The sequence below is a fragment of the Vidua chalybeata genome, chromosome 2 (genome assembly GCF_026979565.1).
Source record: "Vidua chalybeata isolate OUT-0048 chromosome 2, bVidCha1 merged haplotype, whole genome shotgun sequence".
NCBI lineage: Eukaryota > Metazoa > Chordata > Aves > Passeriformes > Viduidae > Vidua > Vidua chalybeata.
Window position 1 is genome coordinate 23,277,126 of NC_071531.1, and position 21,522 is coordinate 23,298,647.

The 21,522-nt window shown below is 40.6% G+C and overlaps 1 protein-coding gene and 1 long non-coding RNA gene across 2 annotated transcripts; one reads left to right on the forward strand and one right to left on the reverse strand.

Annotated features, from left to right (window-relative positions):
* The first annotated feature begins 316 nt into the window (after nucleotides 1-316).
* MXRA5 (matrix remodeling associated 5) lies at nucleotides 317-19,558 on the forward strand. The gene is made up of 7 exons (XM_053936030.1): nucleotides 317-755; nucleotides 2,894-3,109; nucleotides 5,395-5,524; nucleotides 5,862-6,252; nucleotides 8,795-13,747; nucleotides 14,370-15,270; nucleotides 16,861-19,558. The coding sequence occupies exons 1-7, from the start codon at nucleotides 571-573 to the stop codon at nucleotides 18,770-18,772; spliced, it is 8,688 nt and encodes a 2,895-aa protein (XP_053792005.1). The 5' UTR covers nucleotides 317-570; the 3' UTR covers nucleotides 18,773-19,558.
* On the reverse strand, nucleotides 8,396-17,306 carry LOC128784439 (uncharacterized). Its single transcript, XR_008429486.1, has 4 exons — nucleotides 17,254-17,306; nucleotides 14,362-14,488; nucleotides 10,543-10,609; nucleotides 8,396-8,608 (listed from the first exon to the last, which is right to left on the reverse strand). It is a non-coding gene; the product is annotated as an uncharacterized LOC128784439 (long non-coding RNA).
* Nucleotides 19,559-21,522: the final 1,964 nt, after the last annotated feature.

The following is a 21,522-nucleotide window of genomic DNA, read 5'->3' on the forward strand; positions in this document are numbered from 1 at the left end:
CCGTAAGCTTCAGGTGCCGAACCCACGCGAAGCCGCAACTGCCGCGACCCCTGTCCGCCGGCTCCGGAGCCTGTTTTACCCACCCCCGCCCCTGGCGCCGGCCCGCCCGCAGCCGCCCCCTCCCCGGAGGAGCCGCCCACCGCGCAAGAGGAGCCGCTGCTCTGCGCCCTCCCCCTGCACAGCGCCCGGCGCGGGGAGGCGGGCGGAGCGCGGCGCCCCGGCACCCGCATCCCTCGTCCCCATGCGGCGGCGGGCGGCGGGACGCTGCCGCCGCGGGAAGAGCTGCGCGCCCAGGCAGCCCGTCCGGCGGCGCCGAGCCGCCCGCATCGCCCGCCCGCCCGCTGGCCCACGGAGGTCCCGGAGCGACGCGCTGGGCTCCCGTCGGGACTGAGGGCTTGAGGCGTCCTGACTTTCCGCGGGGTCGTGGGGCACCCGGAGAAGGGGAGCGCTCGGAAACAATAGCAGTCAATACAAACCAGCACCCGGCGGTGTCTGCCCGGCTGCCGCGCATCGCTTATGCTTGTTCGGGGAGACCCAGCCGCGGCGGCGGATCCCGCAGGATGACGGGTGATGAGGAGTCCTAAGCCGGCGTCGAGGCGGGCCACCGCAGGCAGCGATGAGCCTCGGCGAGCCGGTGCCGGAGGGGAGGCCGGGGTCCAGGTGACCGCCGGCCCCGCGCCGCCGGCCGCCCACAACCTCCCGGAGCATCGGGAGCGGCGGGCAGCGCCTGCCGAGAGCGCCTCGCCCAGCCGCAGGTACGGAGCGCCGCACGGCCACCGCTGCCGGAGCACGGTCGGGTGCGGGGCGGGTTGGGTTTTGGGGTTCCCCGGCAGAGGAGCGGGGGGGCGACTGGGCTCCCGGGCTGGCGGCCGTCGGGCATCCCGTAGCCGGTGCCGCCGTGTGTCGGCGCCCGCCCTCAGCCCGAGCGCTCCCGTCGCCCGGTCCGGCGGCGACGTTCTTCCCTAATGAGAAGCATCTGTCCTCCGGTAGGGCAGAAAGAAACACGGGGGCGAGGGGGACTAGGGCTCCCCGCAGCCCCCTCCGCCCAGGCGCTGCTGGCGCACGGCCCGGGCCGCGCGGCACCGGCCGCGCCCTCCCGCCGACCGCCCCGCCAGGAGCCGCGCGGGTCGCGCCGCCGCTCGGGGCTCCGCCCGCGCCCCGCCCCCCGGGGCGGAGCCGCAGCCCATTGGCCGGCACGCTGCGCGGGGCGGTGCAGGCAGCCAATGGCGGAGGGGGTGGCTGAGAGCGCCCCCGTGCGGCGGGGCGGCGCGGTGCGAGCTGCTGCGGCAGATGCCGGAGGGGCGGGGCCCGGCCGTGCCTCCCTCTGACACGGGCGGAGCGCGGTGAGTCCCGCCGGCCCTTCCCCAGCCCCTCCCAGGTCACTGCAGCCTCCTCTTCACCTCAGTGAGCATGTCCTGAAAGGGACCTCTCACAAAAGGAATGTAAATGGGTAGGCTGTTTTGTAGGAGGAATTTTCATTAAGGAGAATATAAGGAAAACAGCACCTGAAAATTCTTAAACAAATTACAAGCTATTTGTCTTGTAAAGAATGCTAAGCGTTCCATTAACTTGACCACAGATATTTGGGAAAACTCTTCATCCCAATGAGCCTCTCCTTTGAACTGTAATAGTTTGCACATGGTAATCTTAGGGAAAAAATGTGCATCTTGTTGCTTGCAGATCTAAGACAATCTGACTTTTATACTGCAAGCAAATAACTAATGGAACTAATAATACCTGATACAAGTGAATTCTGTCATTGTCACAGTGTTGTATAAATGCAAATATTAAATGTTTATTTCCAATAACAGCCTGTATTCTTGTATGGCTTTAATTTGAATAGCTTTCAAATTATTCTGTTGGTAGGAATAAGAATAGAAGTGTTTTAAACTCACTTGTCCAGAGTTATGGTGCTTAATTGGTATTAAGACATTACATAACTTACTTGATTTTCAGAAATTATTAGTGCTCAAGGTCAATAACAGTTGTGTTTTCTTGTCTGTGCTTCTTTAAATGACTCTCCATGGTTATGGCCATTCAGACTTCGACACATGGTTCCAAAAATTTGAACTTGAGTATTGGTAGACATACTATAAACTTTTCCTCTGAGGTTTGTGCTTACCCTTTTAAACAAATTGTCTAGTTTTATCATTTCTGATCGATCGTAATACCTGTTTGGTTTAGATTGCAATGTTACAGTATATCCAACATCACAAAGCAACCCATGGTAAAGGATGACAGAGTCTAGATCTATGGCCGACCGATTCTTTCTTTTACTTTCTATCTCAACCATTCCCCATATCTATTATGAATGAGAGTCGTTGAGCCACATTTTACCCTACCAAATGTTAATAGCCTGTCTAAAAGTTAGGCAGCTAGGTGAGGTGAATTTGCTAATTTGGGACCTAATGAAGCTCAGTTGTACTATTTCTAGTTATCTGATGAGGTACATAACTGATATTATTAGTCTTCAGGTGATTATGGCTCTTTTTTTTTTTTTTTTTCATTGACTGTAGAGGGAGCCCTGGCAATTTGCTTGAGCTAGATATGTCCCTAAAAATTTTCTAGTTTTTCTGTGAGATGAGTACTATTATTGGTGTTCAGAATAAGCCTATAAAAGTTATTACCATAGGGAGATAGAATAACTTTTTTAGGATAGGTATTTAGTAGAAGTGAGTAATGGGGGAAAAAAATGACACTGAAATAGAAAATGACATGAAATAAAGAAAATGGCTTTCCAACTGAACTTGGCCTTGATTGTCTACAGACTTTTTAGACAGTGCAGGTAATCACTAGGTATAGAAAGGGTTTAAAATATATAAAGAGTATACAAAAGTTTTAAAAATCATAATTATTTCTTTCTTTTCTTCCTTCCTGCCCCACAACAACGTAGGAGGAGCCAGGTGAGGGGAGGCGACAAGATGGGGGAGCGGGTGGCAGCTGGAGCGCTGTCCGTGGTGCTGATGCTGGGGCTGGGGCTGCCTCTGGGCGCCCTGGGCTGCCCCCAGCCCTGCGCCTGCTACCTCCCCACCGAGGTCCACTGCACCTTCCGCTCCCTGGCAGCCGTGCCGGCACGTATCCCTAAACATGTGGAAAGAATCAACTTCGGGTTCGTATGGCAACTTGGAGCAAACGCTTTTATGCTCTTAGTGCGGAAGCCTGCAATGCTTCACACACGTGTGGCAAACCAGGATCTCTGTGTGAACTTCTTGAGTAGAATTGCAGAGATGGGTACTTACTTACCCATTGATGCTGTATTTCAAACACTACAGCTGCTGGCATGGAGGAATTAGCTTAGCCTTGTTGTTTCAAACAAAAGTTACTCTGATTTTCAAATAAATATTTATACCAGGGTGTGAGTTCTTTTTTGGCAAATAGAACATTTAGTCTTTTAGAGTGTATAAAGAAAGGTATTTCATTAAATCTGTTATGAGATTTCTACAAAATATAGTAGGAGTAAAATTCTATGATGTTACCCAGTAGCATTTTGGAGAACAATGAGATATAGCATATCTTAAATGAATACAGTTGAAAGAAATTTGATCCATTGGCTTTGGAGTTGTGGTTTGTCTGCCTTTGGTGTTGCAATTTTTTTCAAGCAACTAAGCGCAGTATAAGCATATTTTGGGACGGGATTGCTCAGATTCCAACTCACTGTCCTCTGCCAGGATATTGCCAACTCACATCTTTCAGATTTTAAGACAAGAGGGCAGGGACTATTGGTAGCCTCATATCACAAAAGTACCTTGTTGGGTCATTGTGTGACACGGAAGAGTGGAAGAGTCGCAGTCCACTTCTCCTCGGTGTCAGGGCTGCCCCACTACCCCGATGAACTCACCCTGACAACTTCAAGGCCTGTAAGCTGCAACTGATCATGCAATAACTGGCAGTAGTGACCTTGATTAGGTTTTATTTTTTGCTTCTCTATAGTTAAAATTTTTATCCACCAACATTTTATCCACCTAAAGCCTAATTTTGTTCTCAAAATGCTCTTGTGCTCAGTAAAGCTATATAAAAGAAATACGTACTCCAATCCCTAAATTGCTTTTGAAAATGGGATGTAGGCTTCTAAGTTACTGAGGTGTTTGGGCTGTTTTTTTAGTAAAGTACAGTATTTGATATAGTGTTAGCATAAAAAAACATTTCCTCCCTTTGTATTTCATCACTACAAATGACATTTTCTGAGTTGTGTCCTTTCCCAGGAAGAAACAGTCTTAACTGTATGTTGTTGCACTTTCACTTTGAAAGAGTGCCTTTATCATATTGCTGTTTTAAGTGTGATGCATTTAGAAGGTGAAGAGTATTTTTCTAACTGATAATTATTCAGGAATTTTTTTTTTTTTTAGATAAGTTAATATTTTTTTTCAAATGACTGATTTTGAAATAAGGAATTTTGATAAGATGTTTGCTATAAGCTTAATGGATCTGGAGAAGGACTAAGAATTATTAATACAGTGTTATAAAATTTTAGTCAATTAAGGATCTTTAGATAGATAACATGGTGAAGATCCAAAAGTATTTTCTCCATATTCAAAGTATTTTTATTTCATGCTGTGTCTTCCCTTGCTTTCTAGAAAATACCAAGAAACTGGAAAAAATCTCTAAAATTCTATGCTTAGTTTTAAGATTTCATGCCTAGATTAGAGAATACATTTAATTTTCTGTATACATATGAAAAACACAAATGTAGAGCTAGGCCACCAAATGTAACTCTTCCAAACTGGCAAATAAAGCCTGATTTGCTTGTCCAAAGAAAAACTGATTCATTTTCAAAGAGTAGATTTTTCTGTATTCCTTATCTAAGAGGAGTTTCAGGGCTCAAATGATGTAATTGGAAGGTCAATTCCTAGATCTTATGTATTTACTTAAAGTAGCCAATTATATGTTGTAACAGTAAGTGAAGCAGGATGTGACTTACTGCTTCTTGTGCTGTTTGGAAGATAACCCATTTTTAATGTTTACTCTCCAAATCTCTATGTATTTATTTTTAAATGCTGCTTTGGCAACACTGCAGCTTGTCTAGTTTGCCAAGCTCCATAGCATCATGGTTTGGCCAAAGGCCATTAATTTATTTCCATTCTATAAACTGAGCTGCATGGAAAAATATACTGACAACTATTAGAACTTCAACGCCTATTTATTACTTTTACTCCTAATTTATGGCTGAAGTGCCACAAAGTGAGTTAAAAGAAATCTTAATGTAAACATGAACTAAGTATGCTTGGGCCTTGTAAGAGTCTTTCAGTAACTTCTGGCCTTTTGACAATGCATTAAGGTCCCTTCAGTTTTTCCTGAAAGTTAGGTTACATTTTACATTTTACATTTTTTACATTTTACATTTGCAGTCTGTGACAGTGTATAAATTGTAACTGCATGTGTGATTTTTTTCCCCAGGTTCAACAGTATACAGTCTATATACGAAAACTCCTTTGCAGGACTTACAAAATTGGAATTGCTCATGATACACGGAAATGACATTCAGAATATTCCTAATGGTGCTTTGAAAGATCTTGTGTCTCTACAGGTAATGCTTATGTTTTCCTAAATTTCAAAACTACCACAAACAACAGAAAACAAAAATAAGTGTTATTTATAGTGCCTTTTTAGCATTACCATACCATTTTACCCCAAAATACATTGGATATCTATTAGCTGTGCCTATGTCTAACTTGATAATGCCAACTAACACTCAGTTTAATTCTACCTCTGACCAGCATATCATTTTTTAGTGGTGCAAAAGATTTGAATGTGGGAGGAAAATGTTTGCTTGATTGCTATTCTATTTGGATTTAGATTTAAAAATAATCTCTGGTTCTTTTTTTATGGTTGATGTTGGTTTTGTTTTTTGTTTTTTTGTTTAGGTTTTCAAAATTAGTTACAACAAATTGAAAGCCATAACTGGCCAAACTCTCCAAGGACTTTCAAGTTTAATGAGACTACACATGGACCACAACAGAATTGAGTTTATTCATCCAAATGCTTTTAATGGTTTAACCTCTCTAAGACTTGTCCACCTAGAAGGAAATTTGCTCCAGCAGCTTCACCCCAACACCTTTTCAACGTTTATGGTCCTTGATTATTTCAAATTGTCAACAGTAAGACATCTCTACCTATCTGAAAATGCCCTTAGGACCTTGCCTGCAGGGATGTTTCAAGGCATGCCACTGCTGGAAAATCTTTACCTTCATGGAAATCCATGGGACTGTGACTGCAGTTTGAAATGGCTCCTTGAATGGAATGAAGTTTCTGGAGGTAGGAGCATAAGCTACCAGTGTTTATTGAACTCCTAATGTTGATTTTTTTTCCTGTTCTGTGTGTTGATAGTTTTGTTATTTCCTAAGTATTGTTAACCTACATGATGTCTAAGTGCAGTCTTAAATTCTGTTACTGTTCAATAAATGTGTGTATTTAAAAAACGCTGTAAAAAGCAAGCAGTTCTGTTTAATTAGATAAAAATATGTATTTAACAGCAAAGAAATTAGCCATTACATTTGGGATGATGGAAGTGGTAGTAAAGTTTATAACTGGAAAGGGGTTATAACCTTTTACTGCATTTTCTTGCACAGCAGTATACCTTTGGCTAAGGGCTGCCAATTGTCCTCAACCAACAAAGCTACTGACTGTATCCTCCCATGGAAGGTGGTAACATTGGATTTGAACTTGTTTGTCCCAGGAGGGAAGGAAATCAGTTACCAAATTCCTGGTTAAGCCCTCTAACTCTGAATCTATTAACATTAAGGCTGTAGTATGCATTCTTCATGTCCATCCCTGTTTGTTTATTGACCATAACTTCCTTTTATGATGGAGCAAATCTATTTTAAGTATTTTCAAGTGCTTGTAATGTATTTATTTTCAACCATGTAATTTTTTCATTAAATGGCTGGTCTATCTTTGTTCAGGCTTAGAAATAAGTATCACAATGCCTAGGCTAGAATGCTTCTGATTGTGTGCTGAAGCAAAAAAGAGAGTTTTATAATGCCTCTGTATCAGGAATACACTAAATGAGGAAGGGTTTGAGTGTCAGTTTTCAGTTTGGGCATCTCAGTGCAGCAGAGGAGCTGGTGTCACACCAGAGCTACTGCTAAAATACTAAGAGGGCATTTAATTGTAACTGAAGATGTCTCAAATGAGTGATGGAGTCCCAAGGTTTATATCATGATTTTGGAGCATGTATCGTGAATGATGGTGGGTCTTGTCATCTTAGAATACGTAATTCATTGTAATTTTGCACTTGTCTGTAGGACAGTGCTTTTTAGGAATGTGTGATGCTTGAATGAGTAATATAAGTCTTCCTGACTAAACAGATACTTGAGTCATCTAATGGAAATACTGTATTTCACTAGCTTACATTTTAATATTCTTACATTCTGTTCTTGATCCAAATTGTGTGTGTATGTGTAATGGGTGTACTTAAGTTTTACTGTAAGTTATAATAATGAGATATTAGTTTAACTTTCCTTCCTTAGTGCAGTGTTGTCTTGCTAACATTTTTATTCAGTTAGGTTACCTCTTTTTGCTAAAACAGTAGTGATTTTTGGAGGGAGGAATAATTTATCCATGCTATTTTCATGTATAACAGATTTTGTATCTGTATATGACTATAACATTAACTTCTTTGGGAATTCTGTCTAGAAAGAGTTATTAAATTTCTTCAGACCAGTGTAGCCACTGCCAAGTTGATTGTGGGCCAGTTTTTCCTTATCTTTTTAAACATCCGGATTGAATCTGCAAGTGACAAACTGCATATATATGTATTTCATTTGTAACACCTTTTCAAGGAAACTGATTTTTCAGATTAGCAAAGAATATATTTTCAATTAGAATAATGGTATGAAAATTTGCTGTGCATTTCCCTTTCTCCTGACACTGTGCCTTAAAACCCACCAGTATATTGTTCATTCTTTCAAAGATCCTCATTCTTCAGGATGATACTTATTCCTAGAATAACTGTAATACATTTTATTTACTGTATGATTCCAAACTAAATACCTAAGGTACATTTGACATTTGAGTGAGCAGAACAATGTAATAAATATATGATTGTTACTTCACAGGAAACAATCTGCATTGACAGAAGAGAGGAGTCAAGACTGTAATTTCCTGGTCTAGCTCTCCTTCTCTGTCTTAGCTTTTTTGTATTATTACAAAGTTTGTAGTTGTTTTAGAGGTCAGGGTAGAAGTGGCACTTTTTTTTATTTTCCCTGCTGATAAATAGCTTGTAAGTGCAAAAACTAGTCAGCCCATTTTGGTAGCTACAGTAAAATGTTTTGTGTACTGCTAATACTGTTCTTAATCAATAGAGAAAAATAAAAAGTTTCCTGCATTATTTAATGAGAAAGTCCAGCATTTCTCTGGTAAATGCTTTATTTTTGAAAGCTGAAAGGTCCCACTCCTCTTCATATTAGATCCACAAGTTAAGCTGTCACTACAAATGCAGTCTTTTTCACAGAGTAGTTTGTTACTGATTTAAATGTTACCCTGCACACTTTGGTTTCTAGGCATTTAATTCAGAGGCAGTGAATCTAATTTTCAGAAGGATGGAGAATTCAATCCTCTCATTAAAGTCAGGAGAAATTGTGGTCAGATTGAGAATTGGATGCCCATTCAGCTGTAAAACAAAGAGGTGCCATTCTGTGAGTCTTGCCTTATGTGTCATGTGACATAATGCAATCCTTATGAAGTTTAGTTCATATTTCTGAGAGTTGTCTAACTCTAGAACAGTTTTTCAGCTTATTTATCTCTTTTCCCTTTTATTTTCTTTCTTCCTTTTTTTTTTTTTTTTTTTTTTTTTCAGGTGTTTTAAAATGCAAAAAGGACAAAGCCTATGAAGGGGGACAGCTCTGTGCTAAGTGCAGCAGCCCAAAACAACTGCAGAAAGAAGATATTCAAAACTTGAAAGATATTTCCTGCAGGAAGCCTGTAATTCAGTCCTCACTGAGGCAAAATAGCAGTACTCAGAATGAGGAAGATGGTGACAGTTACGAACTGCCTCTGGAAGAACTTCAGTCCTTGCCATGGAACATTACTCTAAATATGACTGATGAGCATGGCAATATAGTCCACCTGAATTGTGAAATCAAAAAACCAACAGGTTCTACCAAAATTCAGTGGAATCAAATCCAGACTCAGGACATAGACATAAATGCCACAATTGCACTGGATTTTGAATGTCCAATGAATCGAGAAAACTATGAAAAACTATGGAAGCTTATAGCTTACTACAGTGAAGTACCTGTCAAATTAGAGAGGGAACTTATGCTCAGAAAGGAGCCTAAAATGAGCTATCAGTACAGGCAAGGCTCAGATTATGATGCTCTTTATTACACAGGTGTAAAAGCTCAAATACTGGCTGAGCCTTCCTGGGTGATGCAGCCTCTTATAAATATCCAATTAAACAGGCGCCAGAGTACAGGGAAAAAAGTAGTGCTATCTTTTTTTACTGTGTTTTCTCAGACAATTCATACCAAAACCACCAGGCAGCAGAGAAACTGGGTAATGATAGAGCAAAATCAGAGCACAAGGACAGCACAGATTGTGGTGGAAGGGTCAGAGTGTCAGCTGAGCTGCAGTGTGAAAGCTTCTGAGAGCCCCTCCATTCAGTGGCTTTTTCCAGATGGAACTAAACTGCAGGCACCTTTTAATGAGAAAGACAATAGGTTTTCCATTCTCAGTAATGGCCAACTAATAATCAAAGCAGTGAGTTACACTGATGGAGGTGTGTACCACTGCATTGCCCAAGTGAGAGATGATACGGACATAATGGCTTACAGACTTGTTGTGCAGCCTGCAGCTATTCAGGTGACTGATTCAGATGTAGTGAGAGTTGAAAAAAATGTTGGAGATCCAATAGCTTTGCCATGCAATGCAATTGCTATCCCAGACCCACAATTGAGCTGGATTCTTCCAAACAGTCAGGTACTCAATGATTTATCAAACTCTTCAAAAGGCTATATGCTAACCAATGGTACTTTGCTTATTCCAAAGAGCCATGTCACTGATAGTGGCCATTACAGATGTGTGGCTGTCAATCAGCAGGGATCAGATCAGATTGTTGTAAGGGTCACAGTAAATAAAATGGTGTCTGACAGGTCATTTAAACGAATAAAACTTAAGAAGCGCCCAGGCTCAAAAGGTTTGTCAAAAACAAGAGGGCGGGTCATAGACGATGAAGAGGGATCAGGGGCAGGAGGGGTGGAGGAGTTCCCACGAAGAAAGAACCACCTAAAAGACTGGGAAATACCTTTTAAACAAAAAAGTGACCAAGTGCCAGAGGCTCAAATTAAAAAGGGGAAGAAGGGCAGAAGGAAAATGAAAATCTGGAAAAGTACTGATGGAACCCAAGACAGCAATGTTGCAGAAGGCCGGAGAGTATTTGAATCTCGAAGGAGAATTAATGTGGCTAGCAAACAGATTAATCCACAGCATTGGGCTGACATTTTGGCGAAGGTCCGTGGGAAGAATCTTCCTAGAATGACAGCTACAACCATCTCTGTTACAACTTCATTGCCATCAGTCATGCAGGAAACTACTCCTGCCCCTTACCCCTTAGCCAGCCCTCCATCTTCAGAGACAGGAGCTGATGTGGTGGATTCCTCTGCTGATGCATCACCTGTGGGTGAAAATGAACAATTCTCGGTCACTGTTTCACAGAACATGGAAGTCTTTTCAGTCCAGCCTGTATTAATAAGGTCAGAAACTGAACCATTCTCGAATCACAGGGCTTTAGAAACACCTGCAAGTATGGACACTGTAGAAATTGCTTTGTCAGGTCCATATTTGACTCCTGTCTCTGCAACTCCACAACCACAAGGGGAGCAGCATCTTGATGTCAGGACGGATGATTCAGTTGCCTTGACTGAAGAACCTCTAGCCAAAAAAATTGTAACAAACTTTCCTGATGTTCAGAGCAGTTTATTCACAGTGGAAAATACTGTATCTTCTATATCTGAAGAAAATTCTGCTTTTGCTGAGCTACCACTTGATGCTACTCTCCTTGCTGAGTCTCAGACTGTGGATCTTCATAGCACCTTGGAGAAAAACTTGAAGTTAAATGAAATGGGCCCAATTAGTGTTGACACCCTAACTTCAGCCCCTTCTCAGTTTGATGAGATCATCCCAACAGGTTCTGTAGGCACTACTACTGTTCCTTCATCTACTTTTCCATTTGTTAGAGAAAAGAGCAATGATGCAAGATACCAGCACAAAAAAATATCCACAAGTCATACAAAAATGGCAGACTTAAGCAGCAGTTTTCTAGCTGTCACGCCCATCAGGGTTCAGAGCGAAGAAGAACCTGAAACCCAGAGGAATACAGTGACTCAAGAAAGCATATCCAGCAGTAATGCAGACAGTTCTCAGACAGAGGAAAACAGAAACCTAGCTATTCCAAAACAAGGTCCCATATTCATTTTGCATAGTGCTAATGCTCCTCATAAAACAGCAGAGGGGTTAGAAACAGCTTCTTCCATGAGTAGATTGACCTCTGTGGCCACCACAACAACTCCGTATAGAAAGACCATGCCTTCACTTACTACTCAGCATGGTAGAAAAAGGCCTTATGGGAGAAGGAGAAGGCCAAACAGAATCCGACAGAGACCAAAGCCTTTGCCCCGCGTTGTTTTAACCACAGAGGCAATGCCTGTAATTCCAAGGACGCCTGAAATTGAAGCTGTTACCAAAACTTTTGCAACTCTTACAAGTCCTGATCTTAACACCAAAATACAGGCTAGGAAAGAGGAGCGTATGAAATCCACTCCTTCATTAATTCCTGATTTGGGTGTCACAGAGAAAATTACAAAAATCAGAGATGTGATCACAACTTTCTCTTTTAGGCCTACTACTTCTTCACCTGGAGCCAAACGTGTGACACACCCTACTAGCCCTGAAACCTTGGAACTTCCAGTGACTGAACCCATCACAATTTTATCATCGTATGCTGTACATGATGCGCTTCCCACAGAAGAGTTAAGTGCACCTCTGAAACCAGAGCAAAGTAAAGTGCCAGCATACCACTCTTTAGACAATGTCTCTGTGAAGAAGGACATGAAAGCAGATTCTAAAACTGTGGATCATAAGACAGAACAGTCAATGTCCACAACTTCTCCTGCATATAGAAACAGCTCAATACTATCAACAAAACCAAAATCTCAAGAAGAGCCCAACCTATTTGACTTAGAAGTTGTAGTTAATGAAACAACTGCTGGAACATTCCAGTTGGCATATCCCACTATGAGTGACTTAAGTATTCCTGTTGGCACAGTTGAAGTTTTTAACGACCTCTCAGTTTCAAAGGAGCCAAGGAAGCCCACAGTATCTATAGAAACACCAGGAAAAGCTGAGCCACCTCAGCAATATGAGATAATTACTTTATCCTCCTCTTTCAGCACTGCAGAAACTCAGACTTTTCCAGTTAGGGAGACAAAGAAATCTGTTACTTCCCAGGCTGGGACAGAGCCATCTTCCTTGGACAGAAAGGAATCTATGTTACATGTGTTTTATCATTCACAGACGACTGAAAAGCCTCCTACTACGTCCACTGCTTTTGTTCCATTTATAAAACCTGTCACTCTTCCCCCTTCCATTTCAAGCACTTCACATCCTTCTCTTCATTATACCACCAAGGAGAGTAATGCCTTTAATCAAGAAAGATTCCCAGAAGCAAAACAAGTTGGAGCAGGTGGTGACAAAATAGTGATGACCTCAAAACAGAATGTTCACCCTACTCTGTCCTCTAACCAGAACAGGATTAGCATACAGTCCAAAGAGCAGCAATTCAATGAGTTGTACAGTAGCAAGTCAAACAGCAGTTTACTGCTAAGTCCAAATCTTCCCCATTCACCTGCTGGAATGATACCAAGCATAAACCAAAGACTACCTGTTGTGCCTCCAAAGCACATTCCAGTAAGAGGCACAATGAAGCTTCCTGTAACACAGGGCCCACTTCGCTATTTTATAACACATCAGCCTCTTCACTACACAAACAAACCAGAGATAACAGCGTATGCAGCACATACCATCCAGGACAGAAAAACTTCTGTTTTCCCAACTACCCCAACACAAGCCTCTCCATTTCACAAAACAAGTCCATTAGCCGAAAGCAAGTTCAGTAACCAGGGTCAGAACAGATACAATCTTAATTCAAGGTTTTTTGGAAATAACCATGTTCCAGATAACAGAGGCACAGCTGGGAGACAACCAAGCCAAGGGATCCCCTATTACCCCAGTTCCAGAATACCATTTCTTTTCAACAGAACAAGGATATTCCCTCACTTAAATATGCATCCTAAACCAGATGTTCCTAGTCAACTAGTGCCAAAAGACACAAATGCGAAGAAGGTTGCTCAGGTCTTACCTACTGGGATTACAGTGCAGAAAGCTACAGCTATTCCAGTGCCTCCAATGCCACATGCCACAACGACCACATCACCACGGGTGATTTTAAAGATCACCCCTCCAGCCTTCCTCTCTCAGCACACTAAACCACAAATAACCACTACAGTTCATCCTTTTAAAAATGTCTATTATCGTAATCAAAAATTTCCATCTGTTCCTTACATGGGAGGCATTATGCCACACAATTCAACTATAATTCAGTCTTCCACTAATTTTAGGGTACACGGAGAAAGACCTAAAATTATCACAAAAGCATCTCAGACCATATCCATCCTTGCTGAAATGGATGCTTTTATCCCTTGTGATGCAGTTGGGGAACCCAAGCCTTTTATTACTTGGACAAAAGTCTCTACAGGTAAGACATAAAAAATGTGTTCTTCTGCATGGTTTTTAGGGGTATTGCACAGAAGTGCAACATGATCACAGGAGTAGTTCAAAATACTGAAAAAATACTTCCTGTCACTTACAATCATTGTAGAGAAAATGATTAATTGCAACTAATCATTACAAGTAATAATAATATGCAGTGTTTCTTGTAGTAAAAGAAAACCTCTACCATTTAATGAGTTTGTTTTTGAAGAGTAATTTTAGGCTGTGGAAAGCATCCAACTCTGCTGATTCATAGCAGTTAGAATTTATTACAGCAATACTTGTGAGTATGGACTTGTTAACATTGATACCATAAATATTGATGTGTGGGTCATCTCCATATGCAAAAGTAACAGAAAAGTTGCATAAAGATTTAAGAGGGATCCTAAAACAAGGCCTTCAAAATTTCCACGCTGTCCATGTTTGCAAGCTAGTAGTAAGTTCTGCAATAGGAACAAAGACTAATTTGTGCTATGGAGAGTGTCAGAAGATCTCATGTGGGCCCTCTGAAGTTTTAATTGGTGTTGAGTAAACCTAAAATCTCACTTAAGACTTCTTTATTGCAATAATGTACACTTTGACTTCTTTCTTTCCTCTCACCTTCACAGGAGCTCTAATGACAGCCAACAGCAAGTTACAGAGGTTTGAAGTCTGGAAAAATGGTACTCTCCTTATCCGAAATGCTCAGCTTCAGGATCGTGGGCAGTATTTATGCACAGCTCAGAACCTGCATGGAGAAGATAAAATGATTGTTGTGCTCACAGTTGTAGCCCACCAGCCCAAAATTTTACTTTCCCGCTATCGAGATGTCACGGTCTACTTTGGAGATACCATAGCAATGGAGTGTCAGGCTAGTGGGACTCCAAGCCCATTAATTTCATGGATTTTCCCAGATAGGAAGATTTTGCAGGCAGTCACAACCACAGAAAGCAGGATAATGCTTCATGAAAATCGAACCTTGTCTATCAAGCAAGCAACTTTTTCAGACCGCGGAGTTTACAAATGTGTAGCAAGCAATGCTGCAGGAGCTGACAGCATTGCAGTGAGGCTTCACATTGCAGCTTTACCTCCCATCATCCAGCAGGAAAAGCAAGAGAACATTTCCTTGCCCCTTGGTAGCAGTATTAACATCCACTGCACTGCCAAAGCAGCACCTTCTCCCAACATCCGCTGGGTGGTCTTCGATGGCACGCAAATCCGACCTTCTCAGTTTGTCAATGGGAATTTATTTGTTTTTCCTAATGGGACTCTTTACATTCGCAATGTCTCCCCCAAGGACAGTGGGACCTATGAGTGCATTGCTGCTAACATGGTGGGAGCTGCCAGGAGAACAGTGCAACTCCATGTGAAGAAGCATGCATCTAATGCTAAGATCACTGGGAGCTCTCCTCAGAGAACAGATGTTACATACGGTGGCATCCTGCGTTTGGACTGTAGTGCTTCTGGTGACCCTTGGCCTCGGATATTATGGAGGTTGCCTTCCAAAAGGATGATTGATTCCCTTCACAGGTAAATTACTGTTTGGTGTGTTGCAGGTAAATTGCAGTTCAAATGAACTTAGAGAAAAGCCCACTCATATATGTACAAGTTTCATTCCTGACTTCTGTGGGTTTTGAATGATCCTCCCAATCCTTAAGAAGGAATTTTAAATTATATAAAAAAATATAAGTCATATCTTAGCATAATTTTCTTGAAAGCAGTATTACTCTTGAAAAGTTAGCTTCAAGTTTTTAGGATAAGCTGCCACTATTTGTCTTTTACAGCCACTTGTAAAAATAGCAAAAAGTCCAGATATACAGCTTGTTCCAATGTGCTTAGTCTGAATAATATTGCACAGGTGCCTGCTTTTCCCCAGGAGAAAAGGGATCACTGAATTTTATCTTTCAGGCAAATCATTACACACAGTTTGGGCAAATAAATCAACTTATAATTACTTAAACAAACACAATCATTTTAATGTCATGTATAAACAAATGTTACCACACAATAAGGTCTGTGCAAACCTGGTTGTATATAAATGCCTAAAACAATACATTCTCAAATATTTGCAATATCAATTAAAATGCCACTTCTACAAACCTAAAATAACTGTCCTAACACTTGGCTGAAAACAAATTTCTGTGCTGTAAATTATTCATAGCTCAGCTTAGAGCACTATAAAGAGACAACAAATTCACTGTAATTGAAATGCATAATTGGGAACAACTTTTTTCACAGCTGAACATAGTCATAATTTTTTTATATTGACAAAAATATATTTAGGTAACTTATATAGCACAAAATCCAGATTGCATTTTATGCCTCATAGTGGTAGCAAAAAAATACTGTGTTTCTTTTTCATTTTCTCTCATGATCTTTATGTGGGCTGCTTTTCAAATACTGGAGATCTTCTTTGGGGAGAAAACTGTGGCTACTGAGGAAGTTGGTTTTGACCACAGTACACCAATTCCATAGTGAAGTGGAAAGGAATAATAGTTTTTTTAGTGTACTGGAAATTTTTTTCCCTTAAAAAAAGGAAAGCTTAGCAACATTTTGCTTCTTTGTGACTCTTCTAAAGCTTTAGTATTTATACCCTATGTATATGTATACCCTGTGTATATGTATTACCCATTTAGTAATGCCACCCTATGCCAGAGGAAGTTCCTCATCTTTATTTGTTTTCAGCTGAAGACCCAGGTACCAAACTCTATTATGGTCCATATAGCCTCGTGTGGATTATGTAATTCAGAGATATATAATTCAGAGATCTCATATTTCAATGTTATAGAATAATGTATAAGTAGTCAGAAGCATCAAAACCACCATAATTTGTTATTTAGTGGATGTTACTGGTCAAAAACAGAATTAAAGTCATTAAACACAACAAAATTACTTGGTTACAAGTGAGTAGAATTATCTTTTTCTATTTGCTTTTTGGTGGTGAATATCCTGGAAATTTCTGACTACCTAATTGTTTAACAATAGCAATTTTCCTCTCCTATTCTTTTTTTTTTCTTTTGATACTGTTGAGTGGTTATTCCCCCACAGATTTCTCTCAGTAGTTAATACCCAAAATGTGATTTTGTAGCTCATGTTAGATTCTTTTTTCTTTCCTTACAGCACTTTGGAGACTAGAATCAAAGTATTCAGCAATGGGACTTTGGTTGTTCATTCAGTTACAGACAAAGATGCAGGAGACTATTTGTGTGTGGCCCGCAATAAGATAGGGGATGACTACGTGGTCCTCAAAGTGAACGTGATGATGAAACCAGCAAAAATAGAACATAAGAATGAGAATAACCACAAGGTCAAGTATGGAGGGGACCTGAAAGTTGATTGTGTAGCCACAGGTCTGCCAAACCCAGAGATCTCCTGGGGTCTTCCAGATGGCAGCATGATCAATACTTTCATGCAGTCGGATGACAGCGGCAGCCGGACGAAACGATACGTGGTCTTTGATAATGGAACCCTGTATTTCAATGATGTTGGACTGAGAGAGGAAGGGGACTACACCTGCTATGCTGAAAACCAGATTGGGAAGGATGAAATGAAGGTGCGGGTCAAAGTGGTGGCAGAGCCTGCAACCATCAGGAACAAAACGTACATCACTATTAACGTACCTTATGGCGATGTTGTCACAGTAGCATGTGAAGCCAAAGGAGAACCCACTCCCAAAGTGACCTGGCTTTCCCCAACCAACAGGCCTATTCCTGCCCTATCTGATAAATATCAGATATACAGAGATGGCACCCTCCTCATCCAAAAGGCCCAAAGGTCTGACAGTGGTAACTATACTTGTGTAGCACGGAACAGTGCTGGAGAAGATCGGAAGATAGTTTGGATCCATGTTGACGTTCAGCCTCCCAGAATCAATGGTCATCTCAGTGCAATAACATCTGTGAGGGAGACAGCCATCAGAGACAGCCGCAAACTTATTGACTGCAAAGCTGAGGGCATCCCTGCTCCGCGTGTCCTATGGGCTTTTCCAGAAGGAGTAATCTTACCGGCTCCTTACTATGGGAACAGGATCACTGTGCATCGCAATGGTACATTGGACATCAGAGGAGTGAGACAGACAGACGCTGTGCAGCTCGTGTGCATTGGGCGGAATGAAGGTGGTGAAGCAAGACTGCTTGTGCAGCTCCTCATCACAGACCATTTGGAGAAACCCTCCTTCAGAGACCCTGTCAGTGAAAGGATCACTGCTATTGCTGGGCACAGCATCAATCTGAACTGCTCAGTTCAGGGGAACCCCAAACCCAGCACAAGCTGGATTCTTCCCAACGGCTCTGAAGTGCTGAGTGGCAGTCGCCTGCACAGATTTTACCATAAGAGGGATGGGATCTTACATATCAGCAGCTTATCTGCTGGGGATGCTGGAACTTACCGCTGTACAGCCAGAAACCCAGGAGGTTATATGGAACGAGTAGTCTTCTTGAAAGTGGGACTCAGGCCAGAAATTAGCAACCAGTACAACAACCTGGTGAGCATCATCAATGGAGAAACTCTGCAGCTTCACTGCATCACCCAGGCAAGCCATCAGGCGCAGATCTCTTGGACACTGCCCAATGGTATGGTTATGGATGCCCCCCAGGCTGTGGGTCGCTTTTCCCTGATGGAGAATGGCTCATTGACAGTGCGTGAGGCTTCTGTATTTGACAGGGGCACTTACCTGTGCAAAGTGTCAACAGAGTATGGGACTTCTGTTATGACTGTGCCTGTCATTGTGATCGCCTATCCGCCTCGGATCACTAGCGAGCCAGCACCTGTCATTTATGCCAGACCTGGAAATTCAGTTAAATTGAACTGCATGGCCATTGGGATTCCTAAAGCAGAAATAACATGGGAGCTTCCAGATAAATCACATCTGACAACAGGAGCTCAATCCCGTTTGTATGGAAACAAATTCCTCCATCCTCAGGGGTCATTAGTCATCCAGCAGTCCACTCAAAGGGATGCAGGCTTCTATAAATGCACTGCTAAAAATATACTAGGCAGTGATTCTAAAACAACCTACATACACATATTCTAACATTAAAACAAGTGCCTTTGACTGGATACTGGTGTTAAGTCACTGCCAAACATGTGCAATGAGGAAAGTACTGCTTGCAACAATGGCTAACGAGAACAAGAAGGAATTAATCTGCATTTCTTTTGTACTCAATATGGCTGTAAGTCTGGAACTGAGAAGACTAACATGTTGAAAAAGGTCTTCAAATTGTTAAGACAGTGTGATGTGGGTTTTCATGCTATCCAATAGCATCTGAGACATAAAATACTTTATTGTTAATAGTCCAAAGCTATTTCTTGTTCTAACAAGCACCTTAAAAATACCAAAGAAGTATTAACTGTTAATAAGTGAGCTGCAATGATAGAAGTACTTTTGTAAAACATAATTTTCTTTATACCCTACAGTGCCTTTTCATAATCTAGGCTTATAGAATATGATTATTAACCTTTCTGTTCATGCTTCTATCAGCTCTTCAAAATCAAAGACTAAATTAGCAAATAAGAGTGATCTATTTTAATAAAAATACATGCAGAGATTAGCTACCTTAACATATGAACATACATTTGCCAGCTACTAAGGATGCTATGGTCAATTAATTCATTATATATTTTATATATATTTTTTAATCTGACTATGAGACTAGAAAGAGTAGCAGTGAAATTGGTCTCATTTTATAAATTATTGGTCTTTACAAGACTCTGATACATTACAGTGTTTTATAATATTAAGGTCAATATACTGTACATTTTATAATAAAAAAATATTTTCCAAAGAATGTATTCACTAGTTTTCTTTTTTTTTTTTTTCTTTCAGAAAATAAGGAACTCTAAACAGTGGGAGTATGGAGTTAGGTCAAAAAACCTGAAGTAATGTAGTGTTATATGTACTTGTATTTGAACCAATTTCTGTTTGTTTCATTTATAGATGCTTTAGAGAAGACAAATTAGTATAATTGTTTATCTTTTTAAAAGTGATTTATTAATAGAAATTTATGTATATTTCAGTATATATTTGCAATGTCAATACTTTTTCTGCAGTCAAGGATTGTTTTCTGGACACTGTCCATAATTTTATGAAAATTTATCTCTTGTGTTACAGAAGTATTTGGTGCAAGGTGCTGACTATGCCCATGTTTTAACATAGAATAACAATCAGAATTTTACAAATGTTAACTTACCTTTCAACATGTGGATTCTCTCAGTCATTCCTGAATTCTTAAAGTTCTGCTTATTCATAAAACTTATGCTCATGTTTTAGAATATGGTTAGAATAAAAGTTTTATTTTTATTTTCTATGCTGATCAAAACATGTCAGTAGTGTAAAGTGTCTTGCTAATATTTACATTTTGCAAAAGCTGAAAGCAAAGATTTCCTGCCCCACAAGTTTATCCAGTTTAGAAAATAGTAAGCTGTTGCAAAATGTATACTTATCATAATGGTAAACAGAACTGAGCTACTTAAAGTAAAAGGTATTTTTTTAGAACAAGATTATAGAATTAAATGAGAAGGGCATTACTGAAGATACAATTTATATTATAGAATATTTTCTAAAACTTATTTTTTAAAAATTCAGTGCAGGCTAAAAATCTGTGGTTTGTACACAACTTCATTAAAGTTGTGGATATGTTGCCTAATTAAACGGCACTTAAATATATCTTAGTTTCTTTTTTTATGGTTTAAACCCTTGGGCCTTAAACCACTATGCAGAGCTCAAGGGGAAGCGTCCCTAAATACCTGGCAGGGATGTAGCTGCTTGTGAAAATAGTTAATGAAGAAAGAGAAGAGGCATTTAAGGTTTTTAACTAGATTGCCCATGTGGTACTTTCTAATCTGGCTATTTTCCTTGAACATATCAGATACATCTTTAGATCCTTTACTTTTAACTTTATAGTAGTTTTCCAATTTGGAAAATGGTCATACAATATTTAATAATAATAATACATCTTGTAAAAGAGTCTGAAGTCAGCATTTGGCATTGTAGTAGGAGTCAAACACTTTTAATCATTTGTCCAGCCTTCACTTAACAGTTATAGGAATTTAGAGATATTCTTGGGTACTGAATTACTTCTGTATATTTCTATTAAGTAGATTTCTTTTTATGTTAAGGGAAGAAAACAGAATCCAAATCCAAATTCAAACATTTGATCTTTTAGGATCAAAGCATCAGATCATGTTTTATTCCTCAGTCCAGAATTTTCACAGCTACCAATGGAAGTTTTGGAGGTTAAGAAATGAAAGATTTCACTCTAGACATTTTCTTAAGTCAAAACTTGCATGCCTGCAAAATTCCTTCAAAAGGGGACTTACAATTTTTTAATGTGTTATGATTTCCATTATGTTTGCCTTTACCCCTTTTATGAAAATATACTCCCAATGAGAGACCTATAAAATACAATTTTCTTCCAAAATAAATGTAACCACAACTTAAAAATATCAAATGAATGCTTTTTACACTCAAGCAGTGTTGGGCCATATGTTGGGTCTGTCATACTCTTTCTGTGCTGATATGCCTGTTGTCCAGGATTTCTGTCTTGAGTCCCTTTTGTAGAAATAAAGACATTCACAGGGACATTAAGACTGTTCTAAGACTTATATTCTTGGGCCTGAGTCTGCATGTCACTCTATGTGCTGAATCATCCATCAAACGAAGGCAGTCAGGCAAGTAGGACACTGAGTTTAAATAATAATTTCTTTCTTTATTTCCAGGTAATTATCTGCAAGTTGTGTTAAATAAATAAATGACAAATTTACATTACTTCAAGGATGCAACAC